We start from the raw sequence: 21,631 nt of genomic DNA on the forward strand, positions 1-21,631 counted from the left end.
CTTTTTGGGTACCCTGTTTATGTGTATTGTTCATTGGTTCTCAAATTTCAGTCAGTCAGTAACTGAAGTAATAGAAGAGGAAGCATGGTCTAGTGTGCACAAGGCTGAGAGCAAGGAACTCCTTTATTCCAATCCTGGCTTTAATGCTGCCCTCGCTATCCTTCTCCCCTCCCTCTCACTGGGTGGGAAGAATGTTCCGAGCAACAGTAAGATGGGCAGCCCTGTAAGATGAGGGAGTGCATGCTTAGGAATGCAGGGCTGGGTTTCTCCTCTAACTCCAGATAGGGAGCCAGGAGTGGACTGGCCCCTGGCTCCCCCCATCATTAATTTAACCCTCTGCCTGAGCCTCTTGTTCCTCTTTAGCTTCCATGTAGTTGTAGTACAGGAGCTGTAGTTTTAGAATGTTGTGGGTCTGGCCTGTTTTGGGGGTCAGGAAGCCTTAGTTTTAGATAAGGACAAAAACACATCCGTTTTATGTCTAAAGGGCTTTGTATTTTCATGGATGGCAACTATCCCGTTAAAAAAATTCATTTTTACTGGAAACACTTATAGTACACACAAATTTATATGTGGCCAGAGTACTTTATCCTCCTGAGATTATTTTTGTTTGAATAATATCAGCAGCGTGCAATATTTCTCCTGGCATAAGGACAAGTTCCTTACCCCAAGAACTTAATATTGAAATGTATATAAATAGTTAGCTGGTTCAATTTATTATTTAACTAAACTATAGGTAAATATTGAATTCCATATAGTTTGGGGGGGCAGTGTTAGTGTATTCACTAGTGATCCCACATGACTTGCCATAAACAGGGGTATTTGCATGGTGCCATCTTATCTTTTGTCTTAACCTCCATTTTTATAGCATACTCAATATCATAGTATGAGTGCCTGATCTGTAGCTGTGCAGCGTGCTGTGTGCTGGCTGACTATTCTTTGGACCAGAAGTGGCTGCATTTCAGTGGTGGTTTTACAAGTATAGTTTATGAAGGACTCTTGAATCCTTCTGGATGAAAGGAATTGTGTTATATAGTGTAAGCTTTAATTGTTGCTAATTATTATGGCCGGTCCTATTCATCAAACAAGATCACGGATTTTTTTTCTTCCCTAATTCTGTGAATTTCCCCAGAAGTGTATTGGTGAAAGGTTTGTGTTTATCAGAGACAACATTCTTGTGTGCAGGTGCTCCTTCCTAGGTTGTCTGTGCTGACTTGTCATTTTCATACAATTATCCCTCCTTTCAGGAATTTCTGTCCCAGACTACCAGACCAGTTCCTTGTAAAGCAAATGTCAGTTCATGAGGGTGTTGGAATTCTTGAATTACTACTTACTTTATATATTTCTAAGGCTAACCCTTTCTGATGTCTCTTTAGCCATTTTCTCAAAATTTAAAGAAGTTTGGAGGAGGCAGAGGAATCACTTATAGAATGGAAATGTTTAAACAAAGGAGTCTTCCCAGGGGAGGGGAGAGGATCACTGCATGTCAGTCACTATTCTCTGGTCCTTTTTAGATCCCATCTCAGGAGTAAAAAGAAAAGGAGTACTTGTGGCACCTTAGAGACTAACAAATTTATTTGAGCATAAGCTTTCGTGAGCTACAGCTCACTTCATCGGATGCATTAGTCTGCAGGACAGACAGTGATAGCAGAGGCCCTCAATCAATCTGGGAGGAGGCTTTTTCTCTGTAGGCAGTCTCACCCATTCCTCCTTCTGTAGGCCAAGCTGGTTTTATACCTATGTATCCATTGATCCTTTGCGTTAAAGGCCCCATTCAGCTGCATTTGCAACCAGCTTGGATCTGTTTGTGTATTGATAACAAATGTGTTGTGCTCAGTACTTTGCTGAATACAGATCATTTGTATGTTATGTGCCAACCTTCTGACCAAGGCCCACAGTGTTTCTCTTCTCATAATAAAACAGGCCATCTCTGCTGTGCATGGTAGAATGCAGTGGTGCTAGTACAGGAGGATTGTCAAAAGATTACTTAAAAATTGAGCTGGTTTCTTGATTCATGAAGTTGATAGCTTTCCACTCCATACAGCTAAATTCAGTGCCTTGCATAATGCCAGCAATGCCCCTCTGCCATGTACATTGGTCAAACTGGACAGTCTCTACATAAAAGAATAAATGGACACAAATCAGATGTCAAGAATTATAACATTCAAAAACCAGTCGGAGAACACTTCAGTCTCTTTGGTCACTCGATTACAGACCTAAAAGTTGCAATTCTTCAACAAAAAAAACTTCAGAAACAGACTCCAACGAGAGACTGCTGAATTGGAATTAATTTGCAAACTGGATACAATTAAATTAGGCTTGAATAAAGACTGGGAGTGGATGGGTCATTACACAAAGTAAGGTTTCAGAGTAGCAGCCGTGTTAGTCTGTATTTGCAAAAAGAAAAGGAGTACTTGTGGCACCTTGGAGACTAATAAATTTGTTAGTCTCTAAGGTGCCACAAGTACTCCTTTTTTTTTTTACACAAAGTAAAACTATTTCCCCATGTTTATTCCCCCCCCCCCCGAACTGTTCCTTAGATGTTCTTGTCAACTGCTGGAAATGGCCCACCTTGATTATCACTACAAAAGGTTTTCCCCCTCCCCCCCCCGCTGGTAATATCTCACACTGTAACGAGACTGATGACTTAAGGTATCTGGTAACACCTATTGTTTCATGTTTTCTATGTATATAAATCTCCCCACTGTATTTTCCACTGAATGCATCCGATGAAGTGAGCCATAGCTCACGAAAGCTTATGCTCAAATAAATGTGTTCGTCTCTAAGGTGCCACAAGTTCTCTTCTTTATATCTGATGTTATGCTAGCAGATCTGGGTTTAGTTCCCTGTACAGAGGTGGACATAGTATACCTCTTCTGAGACTGTGGGAGGAACTGAATATTTGAGTTACCAGTTTAACACTGGTGAAGAACACTTCAAATATCGAACCTTATGTGAAGGGTTTTCAGAGAGAGAGTGAGAGAGAGAGGCAACAGGGATACTATTTCCATATCTGACTTTTCAGAGAAGGCAATGAACTTGAATAAAAGAGGTCATTTACAGTTCATTATAACGCCCACTATACTACTTTGTGGGACACCACCTAGATTCCTGCTTCCCTATTTTTCAATGGCAAAAATGCTCTGATAATTCTATGTAAACTTTTCTATTTGCTCTGTTGCATTGGTGCCAATAGGTTTGATTTCTCGTAGCAGTGCATGAGCTCAGTATAATACTCCATATCGTGAGAGTCCGATATAGACCCAAACTGATTCATCACCTTTAAATACTCTGTGCAAACAAGCTTAATGCTTCTTCCATTCACTGTTGAATGGTGTTTGCTTTGATTTTGCAATAAAGATTTATTTTAATGGGGGAGGAGCAAAGGAGATATGCACAGCATATCAGTGGAGTAAGCGGTTCAGGATGTGGGTCATAGAAAAATGTGGTGGTTCAGAAACACTTTTGAATGACTAGCCTGCATCTCAATGCTGTCTTCTGGTGTCTGTGGATTTTAGGATTACTACTTTTTGCAGGGGCTGGAATTCTGTTTAATATGATAAAGTGTAAATTCCTATATCTCTTCAGTCTGCCCTTGTTCTTAATGTAAAGGCATGGATTTAACAAGCAGAAAATAAGTAACAGTGTGACTCTGAGTGAATGTCCAGCTTTCCTGGTACCATATTTCTTTAATTTCTGGTCCTCAACCTTTTATTTTAATGGGTGACTTTCAAGATTTTTGAGCTACAAGGTTGAGGTGAGGTTTCACCAGTGATTAGTTAATGAGGCTGTGGTACTTTTGGGGAGCGAAGAGGGTCATCCCTCTATAGAGGGGGAATACGGAACGGAAATGTCATAAATATAAAGGGAAGGGTAACCACCTTTCTGTATACAGTGCTATAAAATCTCTCCTGGCCAGCAGCAAAATCCATTCACCTGTAAAGGGTTAAGAAGCTAAGGTAACCCCGCTGGCACTTGACCCAAAATGACCAATGAGGGGACAAGATTTTTTCAAATCTCGGGGGGGGGACAAAGGGTTTTATCTGTCTGTGTGATACCTTTGTCGGGAACAGATCAGGGATGCAAGCCTTCCAACTCCTATAAAGTTAGTAAGTTATCTAGCTAGAAAATGTGTTAGATTTCCTTTTGTTTTTGGCTTGTAAAATTCGCTGTGCTGGAGGGAATGTGTATTCCTGTTTTTGTGTCTTTTTGTAATTTAAGGTTTTGCCTAGAGGGATTCTCTATGTTTTGAATCTGCCTGCCTGTGAGATTATCTTCCATTCTAATCTTACAGAGTGTTTCTTTTATCTTTGTTTTGCTCTTCTAATAAAGTTCTGTTTTTTAAGAATCTGATTGGGTTCTTAGGGTCCTAAGAAACCCAAGATGGCCTGTGCTCAACTTGTTTATTCTCAAGGCTCCCCACGAAAGTGGGTGTAAGGGCTTGGAGGGATATTTTGGGGGAAGACATCACCAAGTGGTCTCTTTCCCTGTTCTTTGTTTAAATCGCTTGGTGGTGGCAGCATACTGTTCAAGGACTAGGCAAAATTTGTACCTTGGGGAAGTTTTAACCTGGTAAGAAGAAGCTGGTAAGAATAAGCTTAGGGGCCCTTTCATGCAGGTCCCCACATCTGTACCCTAGAGTTCAGAGTGGGGAAGGAACCTTGACAGGAACTAAGGAGCAAACTTCTGCTGTAAGCAGAACTAGGTCTGGTACACTTTTTTGGCTTACAGTGAACACTGCAAAGGACAAAGATTTAAATGTTTGAATAAACATTGCAGTTAGTAAGTGTTCTCAGTTTATAACAAAAAAAAAAAAACAAAAAAAAACCCAAGCAAACAGTTCCAGCTTCTGTTGTCTGTTCTTCCTCATATCTAATTTTGTAAATTCTCTTTCCTGATTCATCTTCTCTACACAAGAATTTTCAGTAGATAAGCACAATAGTCCAGTAAAGTCTGTTGCACAGGACTAAACTTTATATATTACTAAATATGCCCTAATACACACTGCAAAATGATGGAACGAACATGAAGGCAAACAAAAAACACAGTTCTCAACGCATTAGCAGGAATCTTAGGGCTAGTCTGCACTGGCAATGTTAAAGCGCTGCCATGGCAGCGCTTTAACGTGGCTTGTGTAGTCATGGCAGAGCACTGGCAGAGAGCTCTCCCAATGCTCTAAAAAATCCACCTCCACGAGGGGTGTAGATACCAGCACTGGGAGCTCAGCTGCCGGTGCTGGTGCACTGTCTACACTGGGGCTTTACAGCGCTGAAACTTGCTCCCCTCGGGAGGGTGTTTTTTCACATCCCTGAGTGACAAAGTTGCAGCTCTGTAAAGTGCCAGTGTAGACAAGCCCTTAAAGTAAGAACCTCTGCTACAAAAACTACTCTTAAAATAAGTTTTGTTAGACTTAAGTGCTTGTGTTTTTGCCACCAAAATTTTTTTTTTGCTAGTTAGCAGAGCCCTTTCATTCAGAGGAAACACTATTCGTGTAAGGGCACTAGCTTTATATGGACACTCTTTGACCATTCTTCAGCAAGGCAGGGTCCACAGGTTCTAAGGTGGATCTTTAGTGGTGGCAGAACAATCCTGTCCTTTGCTGGCAGGGAGTATAGACCCAGGTTCTGAAGAACCCAACAGCTTGTCTTTTCCTCTAAGCCCCAAGTGGACGTTGTCAGATGTGTAGCCACGATCCTAGTTTGACAGTTCAGATTTTGATTTGCTCTTTTAATGAATGCCTCTATCCAGGTAATCAATCTGAATCTGAATTTCTGAGGCACTGCAGACACATCATTATTTGGAGGGTGGGGACGTTTTCCATAAGCAGAAGAATCTCTTACAACTAAATTAAGCCAGAGGTTCTCAAACTGTGGTCCGTGGACCATCAGTGATCCGTGAGCCCCATTCAGGTGGTCCGTGGATAGTTCCCTCTAAGGTGCGTGCCTGGGTGGCCGCACACAAGAGAATGAAGGGCCACCCACCTAATTAGTGGAGCTGCACAGGTGTGGTTCCACTAATTAGGAGCCTGGCCCCTATAGAAGATGCACATGTAAGGTGAGGTGGTGTCCTTGGGGTTAATGGGGGTAGGTGGGAGGGGGCAGTGGGGTGAGAAAAGAGGGTGAGGGGAATTTGGGATGCACAGGGTTGCAGCGGTCAAAGAGGCAACTTTCCCCCACTCCAGGGCTGCGGCTGCCAGAGAGAGACCCCACCCCCTGCCCTCCTTCCAGCCTCAGCTCTGTGGCTGCTGCAGCGGGGGAGACCCTTCCCTTTCCAGCTTGGGGGGCTGCCGCATCAGGGGAGAGAGGGCACATCCATTGCATTAGAAAGGTAAGACTACTGATATTAAAATATGAGTTGTGTGCTTTTATTTGTAGAACAAAAAAAATTAATGTATTAAGATTTTTTTATATAGTGCTTTTATCCAAAGTGTTTTACAGTAGTTAGCTAACGGTACAAACGACGTTTGGAAAGATCATTAAATGGTCCACAGAGACCCTTAGCAATTTTCAAGTGGTCCGTGAAAAATAAGTTTGAGAACCACTGAATTAAGCAGTAATGAAACTAAGATAGGTCTAGTATCTTGATTTCTTTTCTTGGGTTTGCAGAAATAGATTCTGCATATGATGCTACTTCCATGTCCAAGAATCTGCCTCTCAGCAGTGCAACTACTTTCATGACTGTACATTTCCCACTGTACTAACTGCATCCATCTCAGACACCTATCACTGGCCAGACACACTTCCTCATTGTTCTCCTATCCCCTCATTTTAAAAACAATATTAGACCTCAAACACCAACCAATTTACTTTAATTCAGCATCCAATTTGAATTTCTTTTCATATTCAAGTGAGCCATCTGGCTTTAATGAACAGTAATTGGTTTTAATGTTGCTTCCAGTTGTTGCCATCTCACTGAACATTTCATGTGTCACAGAATATGCATTTAAGAGTTCTAGGAAGGTTTGTAATACTGAAATAAGTGCTGTACGTTACAGTCTACTTCCAGAGGCTGGGTTCTTTTCTGTCATTTGTAATCTCTTTTTTGGATGTCTAGACTAGATTTAGCCAAGGGATATTTTGGGGGTTTTGAACTTCATATTCCTATTGGTAATTCAGCTGACTTCCAGTTCTGTCTGTATAAAAAAAATCAGTGCTTCTTGCTAAATAAAGAGGACCTTTCTCAGACTTTACTAGGGCAAAACTCACATTAACTTCAGTAGGAGCTGTGGGTATTCAGCATCTCTTAAATAAAATAGTAGCCTGATTTACATGTTACTAGGTTCCTAAATTTATACACATTTTGGTATGTATTTTGCTCTGTTTTAGTTGTGGAAGATACTCTGGAGAGCTGGGTAACATAAATTGTGAAATTTTAATTAAATTCAACTATCTATGTGAGTAGAGCTTCCAGGATCAGGTCCTAAAGTAGTAGGGCTTCATTTCAAAGCATATGATACTGTAATGATTAACGGCACTCCATTTTGCACCAAGTCCCCCTATTTGGTTTTGTACTGTGACAGTTTGTACACAAAAATGTATTACTAGCTTTTGTCAATCCCAAGAAATATATTGGTTTACAAGAAACTATGATAAATGTATTCTGTTTGGCACTCGATGGTAGAGTCAAAATATTTTGTAGTTTTTCCATGGGTAGCCTCATCTTTCAGCATCCCACACCACTTCAGGCATATGGAGATAAATGATGTGGTTTAGACTAAGGGCTTGTCTACATAACCCACTGGATCGACGGGCAGCGATCGATCCAGCGGGGGTTGATTTATCGTGTCTAGTCTAGACGTGATAAATCGACCACCGAGTGCTCTCCCACTAGGGCGAGAGGCGCAGGCAGAGTTGACGGGAGAGCATCAGCCATCAACTTACCACAGTGAAGACACCATGGTAAGTAGATCTGAGTACGTCAACTTCAGCTACGTTATTCACGCAACTTCAGTTGCATAACTTAGATCGATTTTCCCTCCATGCCTAGTGTAGACCAGGCATAAGTAGAAGCATTGTCGCAGGAATTTGCCATTTAAATGATATGCATTGCTATGCTGAATTTTGGTAACTATATCTACTTTTGTAACTTTCTACAATTGTAAACTTCTGTAGAGAGTAAACTGATGTTTGCTGAGGGCTGTTTCTGGATTACCTGATTTTTAAATCTTGGTACATCTATTTCTTTCCAAAAGGTAACTAATATAAAAAAAAATTGGACTAGTTTGTTTTTTTGGGTTGTATCTTAGAGCTAGTAGAACACCATCAAATAGTTTTAATTGTCTTATTTATTTCTTAGCTTAGATGTATTAGTTTCTTTTTATTATCTGTTAACAATTTCATTCATACCTGAATGGATATTTGATGCAGAAAAGTTGTCTGCGCACCCCTATTTGCACCAATTTAACTATTTCTAAAACTGCTGAAAACACTGTAGACAAGCCCTCTATGGTTTTGTCTAGGCTATTGTTTTTAGTTGAGTTGTAACTGAAGTTTAATTGAGAGCATTGTACAATATCATCAAGTGATAAATCTAAACTCTCGACAAATGATGGTTTCAGGACACACACACACTTATGAAGTGTCTAGATTCACCTTCAGAGTACAGCTGGGCAGAGAAAGTCAATTATTTTTAATGGAGGATTTTGATACTTGCAAATATTCGGTTTGTTCCAATTCAGAATGAAAACCAACATTTTCAAAATACTCTATGAAAGGAAATGGTGCCTTCATTCAGAATCAGTCCACTTGGTGGATTACCCCAGAGCCAGGCATCCCAGAAACCCTGGGGTCCCTGACTCCAAGGCAGTCTGCCTGACAGGCTGCCCCAGAGCCTTGGGCCATGGGAGAGCTCTCTGTTGGACTGCCAAGGAGACAGGCAGGTAAGCTGGAAGGAAACCAGGCAAGCTCCAGACAAAACAGAACCATCTCTGTGAAATATTTTGATTTAGATAAATTGGCAAATTATGATGAAAAAATGTGATCTGAATTTTTCCAACCAGTTCTAATTCTCAATCATGTTAACTTGATTAGTTGACAATTAACTCGCTAAAACTATAGCCTATGTAAAGATTCAGTCCCATTCAGACTCAATGTGCAAATGACAGTCCCATGGAAAATATCTTTCTTTTCTTTTCTTTTTAATAGATGTCCAGGGTGCAAACTTCCTGTGACGCATTTATAATTTTTTTTTAAACTAACTCTGGGGTTTTCTTAAGTGGTAGCACCTTAAAAGGCTTAATTTTTGATTTTCATGATCTTGATTAAAGTCAGTTTTACTGTTTTCCTCTTGATAGTGAGTTTCACTTGTTTGTATGGGTCTTTCACCCAGTAGTGTAGGAAAAAGACACATTTAAACAATTAATTGTAAGAATGCTAGGGCTGTCTCTGGGGCAGACATAGAGTTGCCAGCTCACAGTGTTGTGAGTTTTGGTGTTTTCCTTAAAGCCCCAGCTTCTGGAGGTATGTGATTAGGAAAGACTCTCAGCTTTCATTTTAAAAACAAGTTTCTAGTATTTGTGGTTATGGAGAATCAGGGGCACCCTAAAACTCAAACCAGAATGTAAATAAAAAGTACCCCTCATGTATATTTAAAATGTTTTCTGATTTAGAAGTCAATCATGTTTTGGGGGTTTCGATACATTTTGGATGCTTGGGTTTTTTTCACAATACTTGATGTACTGCTGGAAATTGCTTCTTCGAGAGGGGGAAAAAATGAGAGCTTGATTCTTCAAATAAATGTAGTTTCATTTGTTCTGGCTACGAGGCAGGCAAGTAGGTCATTCCTTTCTCAGAACCTGTTCATGAATTGGGCTCCAGTGCAGCAAATCTTAGTTAGTTACATGCTTAAAACCTACTTGTGTGAGTCTTAAGCTCATTCTAAAGTGCTTTGCTGAAAACTGCAAAGGTTGATGAGAAAATGATCAAGGTTTGTAGCCAGTTAGGAGCTATATTCCCTTAGGAGTTTTTCATATGCAGCAAAATGTGATACATTTTGTGTATTATACAGTAGTTTGAAGCAGTAACTTACTGCATGGCAGAATACATTTATACATGTAGCTATCCTTACAGTTTCTCCATAAGCAACTCTTGACAGAGTGCAATTAGTTAAGGCAAAAAGAAAAGGAGTACTTGTGGCACCTTAGAGACTAACAAATTTATTAGAGCATAAGCTTTCGTGAGCTACAGCTCACTTCATGCATCCGATGAAGTGAGCTGTAGCTCACGAAAGCTTATGCTCTAATAAATTTGTTAGTCTCTAAGGTGCCACAAGTACTCCTTTTCTTTTTGCGAATACAGACTAACACGGCTGCTACTCTGAAACCTGTAGTTAAGGCAGTGACTTGATGTGCAAAAGTCACTTCATGTAATTGACTAAGTGGATTTACACCCACTTATGCCAGTGGGAAACTTGGCCCTTATAATTTTAACATAACTAAACTAGACAGCGATGCGTTTGGTGGCAGTTTGCATAGTCTGATCACACTTCACTGGTGATTAATGAGGACTTAAGTTTACCTAGCAAGAAAACGCTTCACTCTGTTTACAGGTGAAAATATAATTATCCTTACTACATTAAAACTTAACCAATAATTACCCATCTTCCACCAGGATTTACGTGGAGTGCATTTGTGAGGCATGACAAAACTTTGTCATGTTTTGAGAAGTTTGACACCTGTCTCTTCAGAAATTAGTACTTTATTGGATGGCTTCCCATCACTGATAAATATAACAGTAGTCCTCTAAGCTTTTGAGAATGGTAATCTAGGCTTTTTATGACAGGTTTCAGAGTAGCAGCCGTGTTAGTCTGTATTCGCAAAAAGAAAAGGAGTACTTGTGGCACCTTAGAGACTAACAAATTTATCTGAGCATAAGCTTTCATGAGCTACAGCTCACTTCATCAGATGCATTCCACTGAGAATGCATCCGATGAAGTGAGCTGTAGCTCAGGAAAGCTTATGCTCAAATAAATTTGTTAGTCTCTTAGGTGCCACAAGTAATCCTTTTCTTTAGGCTTTTTATGAAAATGAGTACCCCTTTAAGCACCCTAGCAGTAAAATAAAATATATTAACTTTCCATGCACAGAGCTAAGTAAATCTGTTTCAGGACAGCAGATGCCTTTCAAATTAATGTTTTAAAGTAACATTTTTGTGCACCACAAAGTGAAATATAATAGTTAAATGAATTGCTAAAGAAATACCATAAAATATAAAGGAAGATAATAAAATCATTAAAAATGATTTGGTAAAAGAATATACATGAAAAGGCAATTAAGTCCTCCATCCTGGTGCATGGAAATGTAACGGTTTTTTAAATTTGTATAAAAAGGAATAGTATTCAGGTAATAAACAGACGTAATAGATGATTCATAGTGAAATGGCTTTGCTAGTTTTATTTCTATTGATCCTGTTAAAGTAAGGAAGTGATGGCTCATTGGCTAAGGTCTTTAAGCAGTTTTTTTGTTTAATAACATTGTGACAGAAGACCAGCATTGCTGAATCCCTTGAAGACTTATGAAAGGTGTGTTGCTAAAATGTTCAAAATAAATATCCTTAAATGGACATATAGTGGGCCAGATTCTGATCTCAGGGACACTGACTTAAGTGGTGTTACTTGTCCATTTCACTTGTATAGTTGTGATCAGAGGGAGGAAGGATGGTCTTTTGTTAGGGCACTGACCGGGGACATGGGAGACCTGGGTTCAAGTCTCTGATCTGCAGCAGACTTCCTGTGTGACCTTGGGCAAGTCATTCAACCTGCTCAGTTTCCCATCAGTAAAATGGGCATTGGCTTGAGGTGGCTGGCAATCTAGGTATCAAAACCAAGAAACTGACAGAATATGGCCCTGTCCAGCCTTTTCATTGGAAACAGGAGAGGAGTTGAGCTGTATTACAGGTGTGATATGTACAGTTTGATAAACAGGAGTAGTTTAAAAAAAAATCTGTGCTGCTAGTTCATATCTCTTGCTTGGTCCCATACCACATGCCACTGTATGGGATCTATCATGCTCTTGTAATCCATTTGCAGGTGGGTTGGAGAGCACATTTTTTGTATGTGTTATTGCAACACAAATTCATGATGTCAAACTGGCCTTGCTAATGAGAAAAATGAGGGCCACTAGCTGAAAAAATGTGTTAAAGTGAACAGTTCCCCTTTCATTTTCTTCAGCAGTAAGCCAAACACTTGTCTTGCATCTGAAAAAAAACAGCGATTTTTTTTTAAAGCTTTTGAGCTTCCTTTCTTTCTTTTTTTTTTTGTTTTGTTTTTGTTTTTGTTTTAGTGTTCTTGCTTGAACTCCCTGGATGTCTGTAGAAGCAAAGGTGGGAAACGGCACATGAGCACCAAACAGTGACAGGGTTGGCTCCCAAGACTTCCTGCTACTGCGCATTACTGCTGGACTGCTGTGGAAATGAATGGAGAACAGCAGCATGATGCAGGTAGTACCACTGATGAGCCCAGGGCTAGAGGCTCTGTCTGCCCCGACATTTTACAGCCAAGCTGAATAGGATCAGCAAATGAGTGCAAATGTTTTCAGTAAAAGTGCATGACACTAATTTTTGTGTATAAGGGAGTAGCTTCACATTGCAATTACTGTGGGATAAATTCCAGTTTCCTTGCACATATTCAGTAGTGCCTTACTCCCCAAATAGTATCAAGGAAACAATGATCTGGCCCTATGTTAAGAAATGATATTTTAAAAAGTGAGCTTTTTCTTTGCATTGTAAATATGGGCTATTCACACATGTTGCTTCGATTTAGAACAGAGAAGGCTTATCTGGGGGTTGGAGAGTGAAAAGGGCAGAGCAATTATGTTAAAAAAAATATTTTGTACACTTAAAGCATGCTGCAAATATACATTAAGTCTCCTGATACCCTTGTGAAGTAAGACAAAATGATTTCATGTTTACCCTTATATAAGCTGAACTACAAAAGTCGAGTGGTATGCTTCAGTCACTCACTATCCTCCTTCAAAATCCTCCTCAAAACTGCCCTCTGCCATGATGCCTACAAAAAAAACAAAACAAAAAACTTGACAACAGTTAGGCCACTGGTGTGCTGAGATCATTGTCTATCACACAGACCATTATTGTCTCGTTTCCTTGTACTCCTCCATCTGTCTATACCCATCTGTTGTCTCTTGTCTTGTACTGAGGCTGTGTCTACACCAGTGGTGCCCAGCCTTATTACTCATGAGGGCCACACAAACCTAAGCACAACCTTGTATGGGCCAAACAGATCCTACATATTTTAATAAGATTTAAAGTCACCTGTATTGATAGTATATTTTAAGTTTTATCTTGCTTTGTATGTGTATGCCTAGCCCTCCCATTTTTAAAAGTGATGGAGCCTTAACCATAGCCTCCCCCATTCCGGCACCCTTGACCAGGACCATCCTTTTCCTCTGTCTTTGTACATTACCTGGCACCAATGGTTGGTCCTTGACTAAGGCTTCTATGAACTATATTAATACAAATAAAATAATAAGAGCTTTGGGTAGTCTTTTAATTTTGATTTCTAGTCCCATAGTCAAATCACTGGACCAGGTTATCTTCCAAATTTCACTTTGCCTCAAGGAAAAATACCAAAGAAAATATTTCCCCTCTACCATTGCTATTTGTAGTTTCCTACATTGCTTTAGGAAAGTATAATTACTGTTACTGCTACTGTAGCAATGCAAAAAAATGACTACATACAATGCATGCAAAAATGTTTTACCTGACCATGAAATATGATCTCTGAGAAATAATCACAGACAGACAGCCTGCTGCTAACTTCGTTCCTTTGAAGTGTACTTAGATGAGCAAAAAAGAGCAACACAGAGGTGGGGTAAGTGTTACCCGGCATATACAAACCAGTTTTACAGTAGCAGCCAAAGATTTCTAAAGAACTTGCATAAACAGGTATCATATGTGCAAAAAAGAAAGGGTAAAAATAGTTATCCGACTGAAAAGATCATAACAAATGTTAAGGCTGTACAGAGGTTAAAAACCCACATCTGTGCATAAGGCACATACCTTTTTATGGCAAAATAAAAATCCAGTAATTGTCATTAGCCTCTGCTACTTATGGAATGTCTGTAAACTGTTCATTGTTTCTTGAATCTTCTGTATTTCCATTCACCATGGCTCAATTGCAAATATTCTAAATTCAAAGTGTTACGTAGTTGTGATTTTTGTCTGAATCACATAGTATTGTTTTGAATACAGTAAGCATGTGAGAATTTCTGGCATGAATTTCAAATTGAGTTTCCATGAATACTTTCATATGCAACTTTTGAAATTCTGTTTAAATGAACACTTTTGCTAATGCACCAATTATTGGAATGCTCACAAAATAAATACAAGAGATGCAAACATGGTCACATAGTCAAAGTAAATTTATTTAAAATTTAAAGAGGTTTATTTTTGCATTATTTATCCACCCATATTTACTTGAGAATTACAATTGTATTTACCTTTTTTAAAAAATATAAACAGAATATAGTGAATTAATACCGCTGTCAGGTCCTTCCTTCAGTCACTTGTTGTAAAAGGCATTTCCACCTTTAGTCCTCTCTTCAGAAGTGTTAACAAAATAGTTAATTGAAAATCTTTACCCTCACAAAAAAAACAAATAATTAAACTAACAAGATGTGCTAACCTTAGTAGTTCAATCACACTGCGTTTAGTCACACTCTAGTCCCCTTACTGCACTCATAGCACACTGAGTTTGTTTATAAACTGTAGGCTGCTACAATATAAATATAAATTTTGACAGATTTTTATTGGGACTTCCCCCCATCTTCTCCTTTGACTGATTTAATTTTTTGTGTGTATGACTTTTAAATTGCTTTCTCCTTTACCTCTCCTCCTTTAAGGTAACTGAAAATAGCCCCTGTCCTATTTTCTTTCCTATCAACTCTTTCCCAGTGTAAGAATGTGGACCGTTATCAGAGAGATGGGATGCTCTCCCGTGCCACAGGAGGAAAAGACAATGCCTACTCTTGTCACTTTCGGTCTTTCAGCTACCAGAATCCCAACCTGACTTCACTTAATCATGGCCTAACTGATTATATTGATCAAGGAGACTAACCATAGTTAAAACCAGGTTGAAAAACCTGGTTGTTAGAACTTGGTTTCAGACTGAGAGTCTGAAGTTAGCCTTAATTGCACGTCTTGCATACCGTAGTATGATGTACTTAACTGTCTCCATCTGACAGTCTTCTAACTAAACCACATTAATTATGCATGACAGTTATTGGCAATGAGAATTAACATGGGGCAAAGGTCCAAATTTAAAGCAGAGCACCTGTAGTTGAACTTGTTCCTTGGGAACACCTGAATGAAACTGTGTCACATTTCACCACCTTCTTCACATATTAACAGTGTCGAGTGGTGGAATTCAATATCCCTGTGTTCCTGTTGTATCACTGGATGAATAGTCAAACGGATGGCAGAATTAATGCGGAAATATTTGATACTGAAGACAACACTAATGCAAATAGTTCTGGGTAGTAAGTGATATACAGTAGTACTGTGCTGGTTTGACACTACTAATCCTCACACATAATGTGGCTGCAAAAAAGCTGTCTTTTTTCCACTTTTTCTAATTCCTGAAATTTAGGCTCTAAAACCAGTTAGGCATTACAATGCTGAGCACAGCCATGCCTAAATACCTTTAAAAAACTGGACCTTTCTGATTTATCAGTTTTTCACAGTTGGTATTACCCATTAGTACAAATAAATAAGATTCTATTGTATAGTCTGAATTCAAACTGATTAGTACATTAAATAATAAACCCACAAGACACATCTGAAATGCAAATTGAGTTCAACTGGTCCTATATGCGCCAACTGACTAGATCAAAATATATAATTTAAATGGGGCCCTACTCAGTCATAACTACCTTACCAAAAAATAAAATGGCAACTGAATGCTGACATTTGATGGTTTCCTGTTATCTTAAGCCTTCATAGTGGGACAGACTTCAGCCAAACTTATTAAATACAGTATTGTTTGTATTTAATATCTTTGAGGTTCTTAGAACCTCAAAGATACGTATACCAGAGTTACAGACTGACTGGTCAACTGGACACTAATAAGCAATCAAACAGCAGAAGAGACAAAAAGAAAGCAAATACTGTACTCTACGTGTATTGCATCTTAGAGGTAGGCACATCTGGGCTGCCTGTTACCACCCCCCACTTCCACGCATGGGACAACCACTTACAGCGAGGAGGTGAAGACACTGATGCTGCCAGCCCATGACAGCTGGAGCCGGCCGAGCAGGAGCAGCGCTGGGGTCTGCACAGCTTTCATCCCCTCCCCTGGCTAGGAGGGAGACAAGCTTCAAACTCAGTCCGACCCCCAGGAAAGAAGCTGCCTGCAAGGGAGCTGCCAGTGCTGAGGAGGGAGCTGCTGGCCTAGAGTGTCAGCTGCTGGAGCTGGAGCCTGAACTGTGCTTTGTTCAGAGTTACAAACATTTCATAATTACAGACAACTTCTATTCCCGAGGTATCCGTGACTCTGAGGTTCTACTGTATTTCTGAATTCTCTGAAGTTGAATGCAGAAATTAAGACATTTGTTCACTGAATATATTCATGCATACTGTATCTATCAATGGGGGAGTATGAAATTGTTACCTTTCTCCCCATTTAACATAATGCGGCATTTTAGCATGTGGACATTACTCAATAAGCTTTTCATGTTTCTTATTCACCTAGTAACAGCTACAGTAAATTAATTGGAAACTTCAGCACTGTAGAAAGACAGTACATGGGTACAAGGCAGACAGATTTGTCACATGGTGCACTAGAGTTTAAAGCATTGCAACACTGAGGGTTTAGTTAGGAAAATTGGAGAGAAAGTATTAAACTCACTTCCACAAAAGTGAGAGTAAAAGTTTGTAATTTCTTTCCGAAGTTCACTTTCAGTAATTTATTGTGCATGTTATGCTTTGCTGAAAATAGTGATTTATATAATGTAGAAGATAATAGCTTCTGGTTTTCTACTACAGGTGTGATGAGTGAATAGCTCATATGCAGCTTACAGCAGACAGTGTATATTAGCAAAGTAAAACAGACATAACTCTCAGTTCCAATTCATTCAGAACTGTTTCTGACAGCACTGTAATAGTGGGTATATGATACCTAGGAAAGCAGGCAAACGCTGCTTCTTTCCGGGAGTTCCTTGTAGTGATTAGGTAGCAACATAAACTGATTGACCCTTTCAGTGTGTTAAGTGACCTCTGCCTCTTCTAAGGAGCTTAACTGCCCCTTAGACAGTGATCTGCTGATCATCATTATAGAAGACTTGGTGCTGTAAGCAGCTCAGCAGTGAGTTTAGTGTGGCTGCATATTCTCAAAATCCATCTAGTATTCCTATGTTTAACCACTTTACTTTCAATCAGTTTGTTTTAGGACTGTCTTCAAATGGGATCCATTATCTACAGGTTTCAACCAGTGCCTTCAAAATAAGGACCCATTTGTGACAAACCAAACAGTCCTGGGTTGTTTTTTTAATAAATATTTTGCAGACCTCTGTTGGTTATGAAGGGTTACTTGGCTATGTATTGTAATCAAAGGAGGCTGTAAATGGGGAAATTCATAGGCAAGCATCAGACAACCTCCAGTACACATCTTCCATTCAGATAACAGTGACTGGGCCACTGAAGGGGAAGAAACTGACTCCATCCAGGCTAGTTTTACTCTTTCCCAAGGCTGTCTGGGATCAAAGGGAATTCTAAGCTCTCAAAGACCCTGGGAAAGGGAAGGATTTTGGGTGAGCTCGGAGATGCTAGCCAGTGTCAATGAAGAACTGACAGGAAGAAAAAGTCACACAGGGAGACAGACTTAGATGCTATGGGCAGATGCTGTCTGTTTCCCCCAGCTATTCGTACTTTGTACCTTTTGAGGAATTAATAAATAATGCTTTGTTTTGTAGATATTGTTTCTGTATCACTGCAAATTTATGCTCTCATAGTCTCCTTCAGGGAAACTCATACAGGTACCAAAACTGAGTTGGACCTATGTTATAATATGGTTGGTAATCAGGTGTAGCCCAGAGATCCAGTCTGAGTAGTTGGGGCCCCTTGGTTCCACCCTAAATGGGGTGTAGGAAGCCAGGCCTGTCACCTAAAAGTTCATCCAGTAACCATGACCCCATTTCCCAACTGAGTTCATATTCAGTATCTGAGCATTTTGAACTCTAAAGCTTCTCAAGGGCCAATATGACCAGCTTATGATTATTTCCATTATCAAAATCAGATTGGGGGTAGGTTCCTTTGGAGCAGGTATTGCCCATCAACAAATAAGTGCAATCAACAAATGAAATGTGCTTTTCTAAACCTTGAAGGAAATCCCACTTTCTAGCACTGTAGAATACCTACCACTAAACTGCTTTAAAACAAAGGATCACCCTTTCAACATCTCCCTTAACACTAAAAGAAAAGGAGTACTTGTGGCACCTTAGAGACTAACAAATTTATTAGAGCATAAGCTTTCGTGAGCTACAGCTCACTTCATCGGATGCATGTAGCTCACGAAAGCTTATGCTCTAATAAATTTGTTAGTCTCTAAGGTGCCACAAGTACTCCTTTTCTTTTTGCGAATACAGACTAACACAGCTCTACTCTGAAACCTCCCTTAACACTATTACTCAGTTCAGAAAAAAGGAACCTCCGAGTTAGACTGAAGACTTTATTGTTATATTTTTTTGTTTTTTACATAAAGAATTTCAAGCTTTCCGTTTTGGACAAGCCTATGCCTTTTTATGTTTGAATGAACAAAAATTGCTTAAGAAGTGAATCTGTGTTGGCTTTCAGGGCAGAAAGGTGTGATAAGATGAGATGGTTTTAAATTCTTACTATTTCATCACTTGTAGGACAAGTGGCTTTCTCCACCCAACCCACTGTGTCTGCAAGAGTGTTTATTACCTGTCTTAAAAGGGCTGAATGTGTGGAAATGCTTAATGCTATACAATCCTCTAAATAACCTTAATGAGCTCCACTCAGAATTTACAAAACGAGTAATATTTGTTATAACAACTAAGTACTAAATGATATTTCTTCCTATGCATTTAGTTTACAAACTAGATATAAAATTTCCTGATGTTTTTAGTTACTTTATAAAATGCAACCATGGTATTCAGTTTATATAATCAGTTATAAAACTGGAGATGGCTAATACAGTAAGTATGACCTTCCCATCTCGTCATTCCTTTACCAGTGCAGTGTTTGTTACAAGTATTCAAGTGTCTCTTGCCCATTCTAGTTTTAAAATGCTTCCAGCAATGGGACTTCCCTGCTTCTCTGAAGATGCCGTTCCATTGTCAAAGAGACTTCATGACTAGGCAGTGTTTCTTGTGACTCATCTTGAATGGTGTATCAAGCTGTACTCCCTTGAAATCACTCTAATTCCTTTCTTCTCTCTCCTTGGTGTTGACAAACTTACATTTCCTTGGTGCCTCTCCCTTCCCTTACCCTCTTCAGCCACTGTTTACTCAATCAATATTAATTTCAGTCTTCTAATCTTTCCTTTCAAGACCATTCGTCACTTGTCTTGATACCTTCTGAATACTCCCTAACTTGACATCATTAAGGCTGGATGTATCTAGAATTCTGTCTCGTTCCAAGTGCCTGCATCAGTATGAACTCTCCTTTGCCAAAGATGTGAACACCAACAAAACACTCCAGATCTTCCCTTGCATGAGGCATACCACTGTTGTTGTTGTTTGCACTGTTGTAACTGTTAGATGTTAGAGAGACAAGGTGGGTGAGATAGTATCTTTTATTGCATAATCACAGGTTTCAGAGTAGCAGCCGTGTTAGTCTGTATTCGCAAAAAGAAAAGGAGTACCGGTGGCACCTTAGAGACTAACAAATTTATTAGAGCATAAGCTTTCGTGAGCTACAGCTCACTTCATCGGATGCAAGCTTATGAAAGCTTATGCTCTAATAAATTTGTTAGTCTCTAAGGTGCCACCGGTACTCCTTTTCTTTTTATCTTTTATTGGATCAATTTCTGTTGATGAGAGAGACAAACTTTTGAGCTTATATAGCTCTTTAGGTCAGTTCTGTGTAAGCTTGAAAGCTTGCCTCAGAAGTTGGTCTGATAAAAGATATTACCTCACCCACCTTGTATGTCTGAGGTATACCAAACAGTCCAAAGTGAAGGACACTTTTAGTTGAGGGTTTGTCTACACTCAGGAAAATTAAGCTAGATTTACTAATGCTGTGAATTTAAAGTCCCTCTCATTTGGAACAAAAAGTGGCCTTAGTTTGAAAACAATGCTTGTTGTTTCCCGTTTTAGTGCTGCAGCTATGCTGGAGCCACGCTCCATGTACTCTACACTGAACCCTTCCATGTCTGCTCTTATGTCCTAGAAAAATTTGGACAGTTGGACTAGGATAGGGGTGGGCAAACATTTTGGCCCGAGGGCTGCATCTGGGTGGGGAAATTGCTTGCAGGGCCATGAATGTAGGGCTGAGGCAGGAGGTTAGGGTGCGGGATGGAGTGTGTGCAGGAAGGGGCTCCGGGCAAGAGTTTGGGGCAGAGGAGGGGTGCGCGGTGTATGAAGGGGCTCAGGGAAGGGGGTTGGGGTGCAGGAGGAGGTGCACAGTGTGGGAGGGGGCTCAGGGAAATGGTGCAGGGTGCAGTGGGCGTTGGGGTGCAGGCTGGGGGCTCAGGGCACAGGGTTGGGGTGCAGGGTGTGGCTGGGGGCTCAAGGCAGGGGGCTGGGGTGCAGGAAGGGTGTGGGGTACAGGAGGGGGCTCAGGACAGGGAGTTGGGGGGCGGGGTACAGGAGGGGTTCAGGCTCTGGCCCGGCGCAGCTTACCTGGAGCGGCTCCGGGGTGGTAGTAGCATGCTCCGGGGCCAGGGCAGGCTGCCTCCTGCACCCGCGCCACTCAGGGAAGCAGCCAGCACCACGCAGCCCCTGGGGGAGGGGACGGGAGAGGCAGGGCAGAGGGCTTCATGCGCCGCCCTTGCCTGTAGGTACCTCCCCTGAAGCTCCCATTGGCTGCAGTTCCCCTTTCCCATTTACATCTGGCATTATTGTGATTGCTGCTTTCAAACTGCTACACATTTCTAAAGCACCAACAACAGTTTACAGACAGAAAAACCAGATGAGAGTTTGCAAAAGAAGTATGTACATGTAATTTGATTCTGGGCTGCGTGCACAAGCCCTCGTGGAGCTTTTTGCCCTTGCCTGTGGGTTCCCCCCACCCCCACCCCGAAGATCCCATTGGTCGGGAACGGGGAACCACGGCCAATGGGAGCTTCGGGGGAGGTACCACTTCATGCGGGTGCATGAAGCCCTCTGCCCCTACCCTTCCCAGGGGCCACAGGGACATGGTGCTGGCTGCTTCCCTGAGTGAGGTGGGGCCCGTGGCAACACTGGGGTGGCAATCCCACGGCGGTAGTTTGCCCATCCGTGCACTAGGGTCACTCATGTGGATCAAAGGTCCAGCCACCCAACAGTCTTTCAGGATTCTGTTAGGTATTGCGATAGTGCTTCACTAATGTCCCATGGAAAGGGCCTGTAGCCTCCTTGCCACATGAGGGCTTGTGCATGCAGCCCAGAATCAAATTACATGTACATACTTTTTTTGCAAACTCTCATCTGGTTTTTCTGTCTGTAAACTGTTGTTGGTGCTTT

General features: G+C 40.6%; 1 protein-coding gene across 2 annotated transcripts in view; it reads left to right on the top strand.

The window, feature by feature from the left end:
* The window catches only part of SFMBT1 (Scm like with four mbt domains 1), a 146,135-nt gene that overhangs the window by 71,681 nt on the left and 52,823 nt on the right, over window positions 1-21,631 (top strand). The window contains exon 1 of one of the 2 annotated variants that reach the window (XM_043518862.1): window positions 12,293-12,431. The exons of the other annotated variant lie outside the window; for it this stretch is intronic. Within the exon in view, the coding sequence (XP_043374797.1) occupies window positions 12,404-12,431 (28 nt within the window). The 5' untranslated portion in view covers window positions 12,293-12,403. Of the gene's footprint in view, window positions 1-12,292; window positions 12,432-21,631 lie in introns of those variants that run through there. 2 annotated transcript variants of the gene reach the window in all.

This window comes from Dermochelys coriacea, chromosome 7 (genome assembly GCF_009764565.3).
Source record: "Dermochelys coriacea isolate rDerCor1 chromosome 7, rDerCor1.pri.v4, whole genome shotgun sequence".
In the NCBI taxonomy this organism is placed as follows: domain Eukaryota; kingdom Metazoa; phylum Chordata; order Testudines; family Dermochelyidae; genus Dermochelys; species Dermochelys coriacea.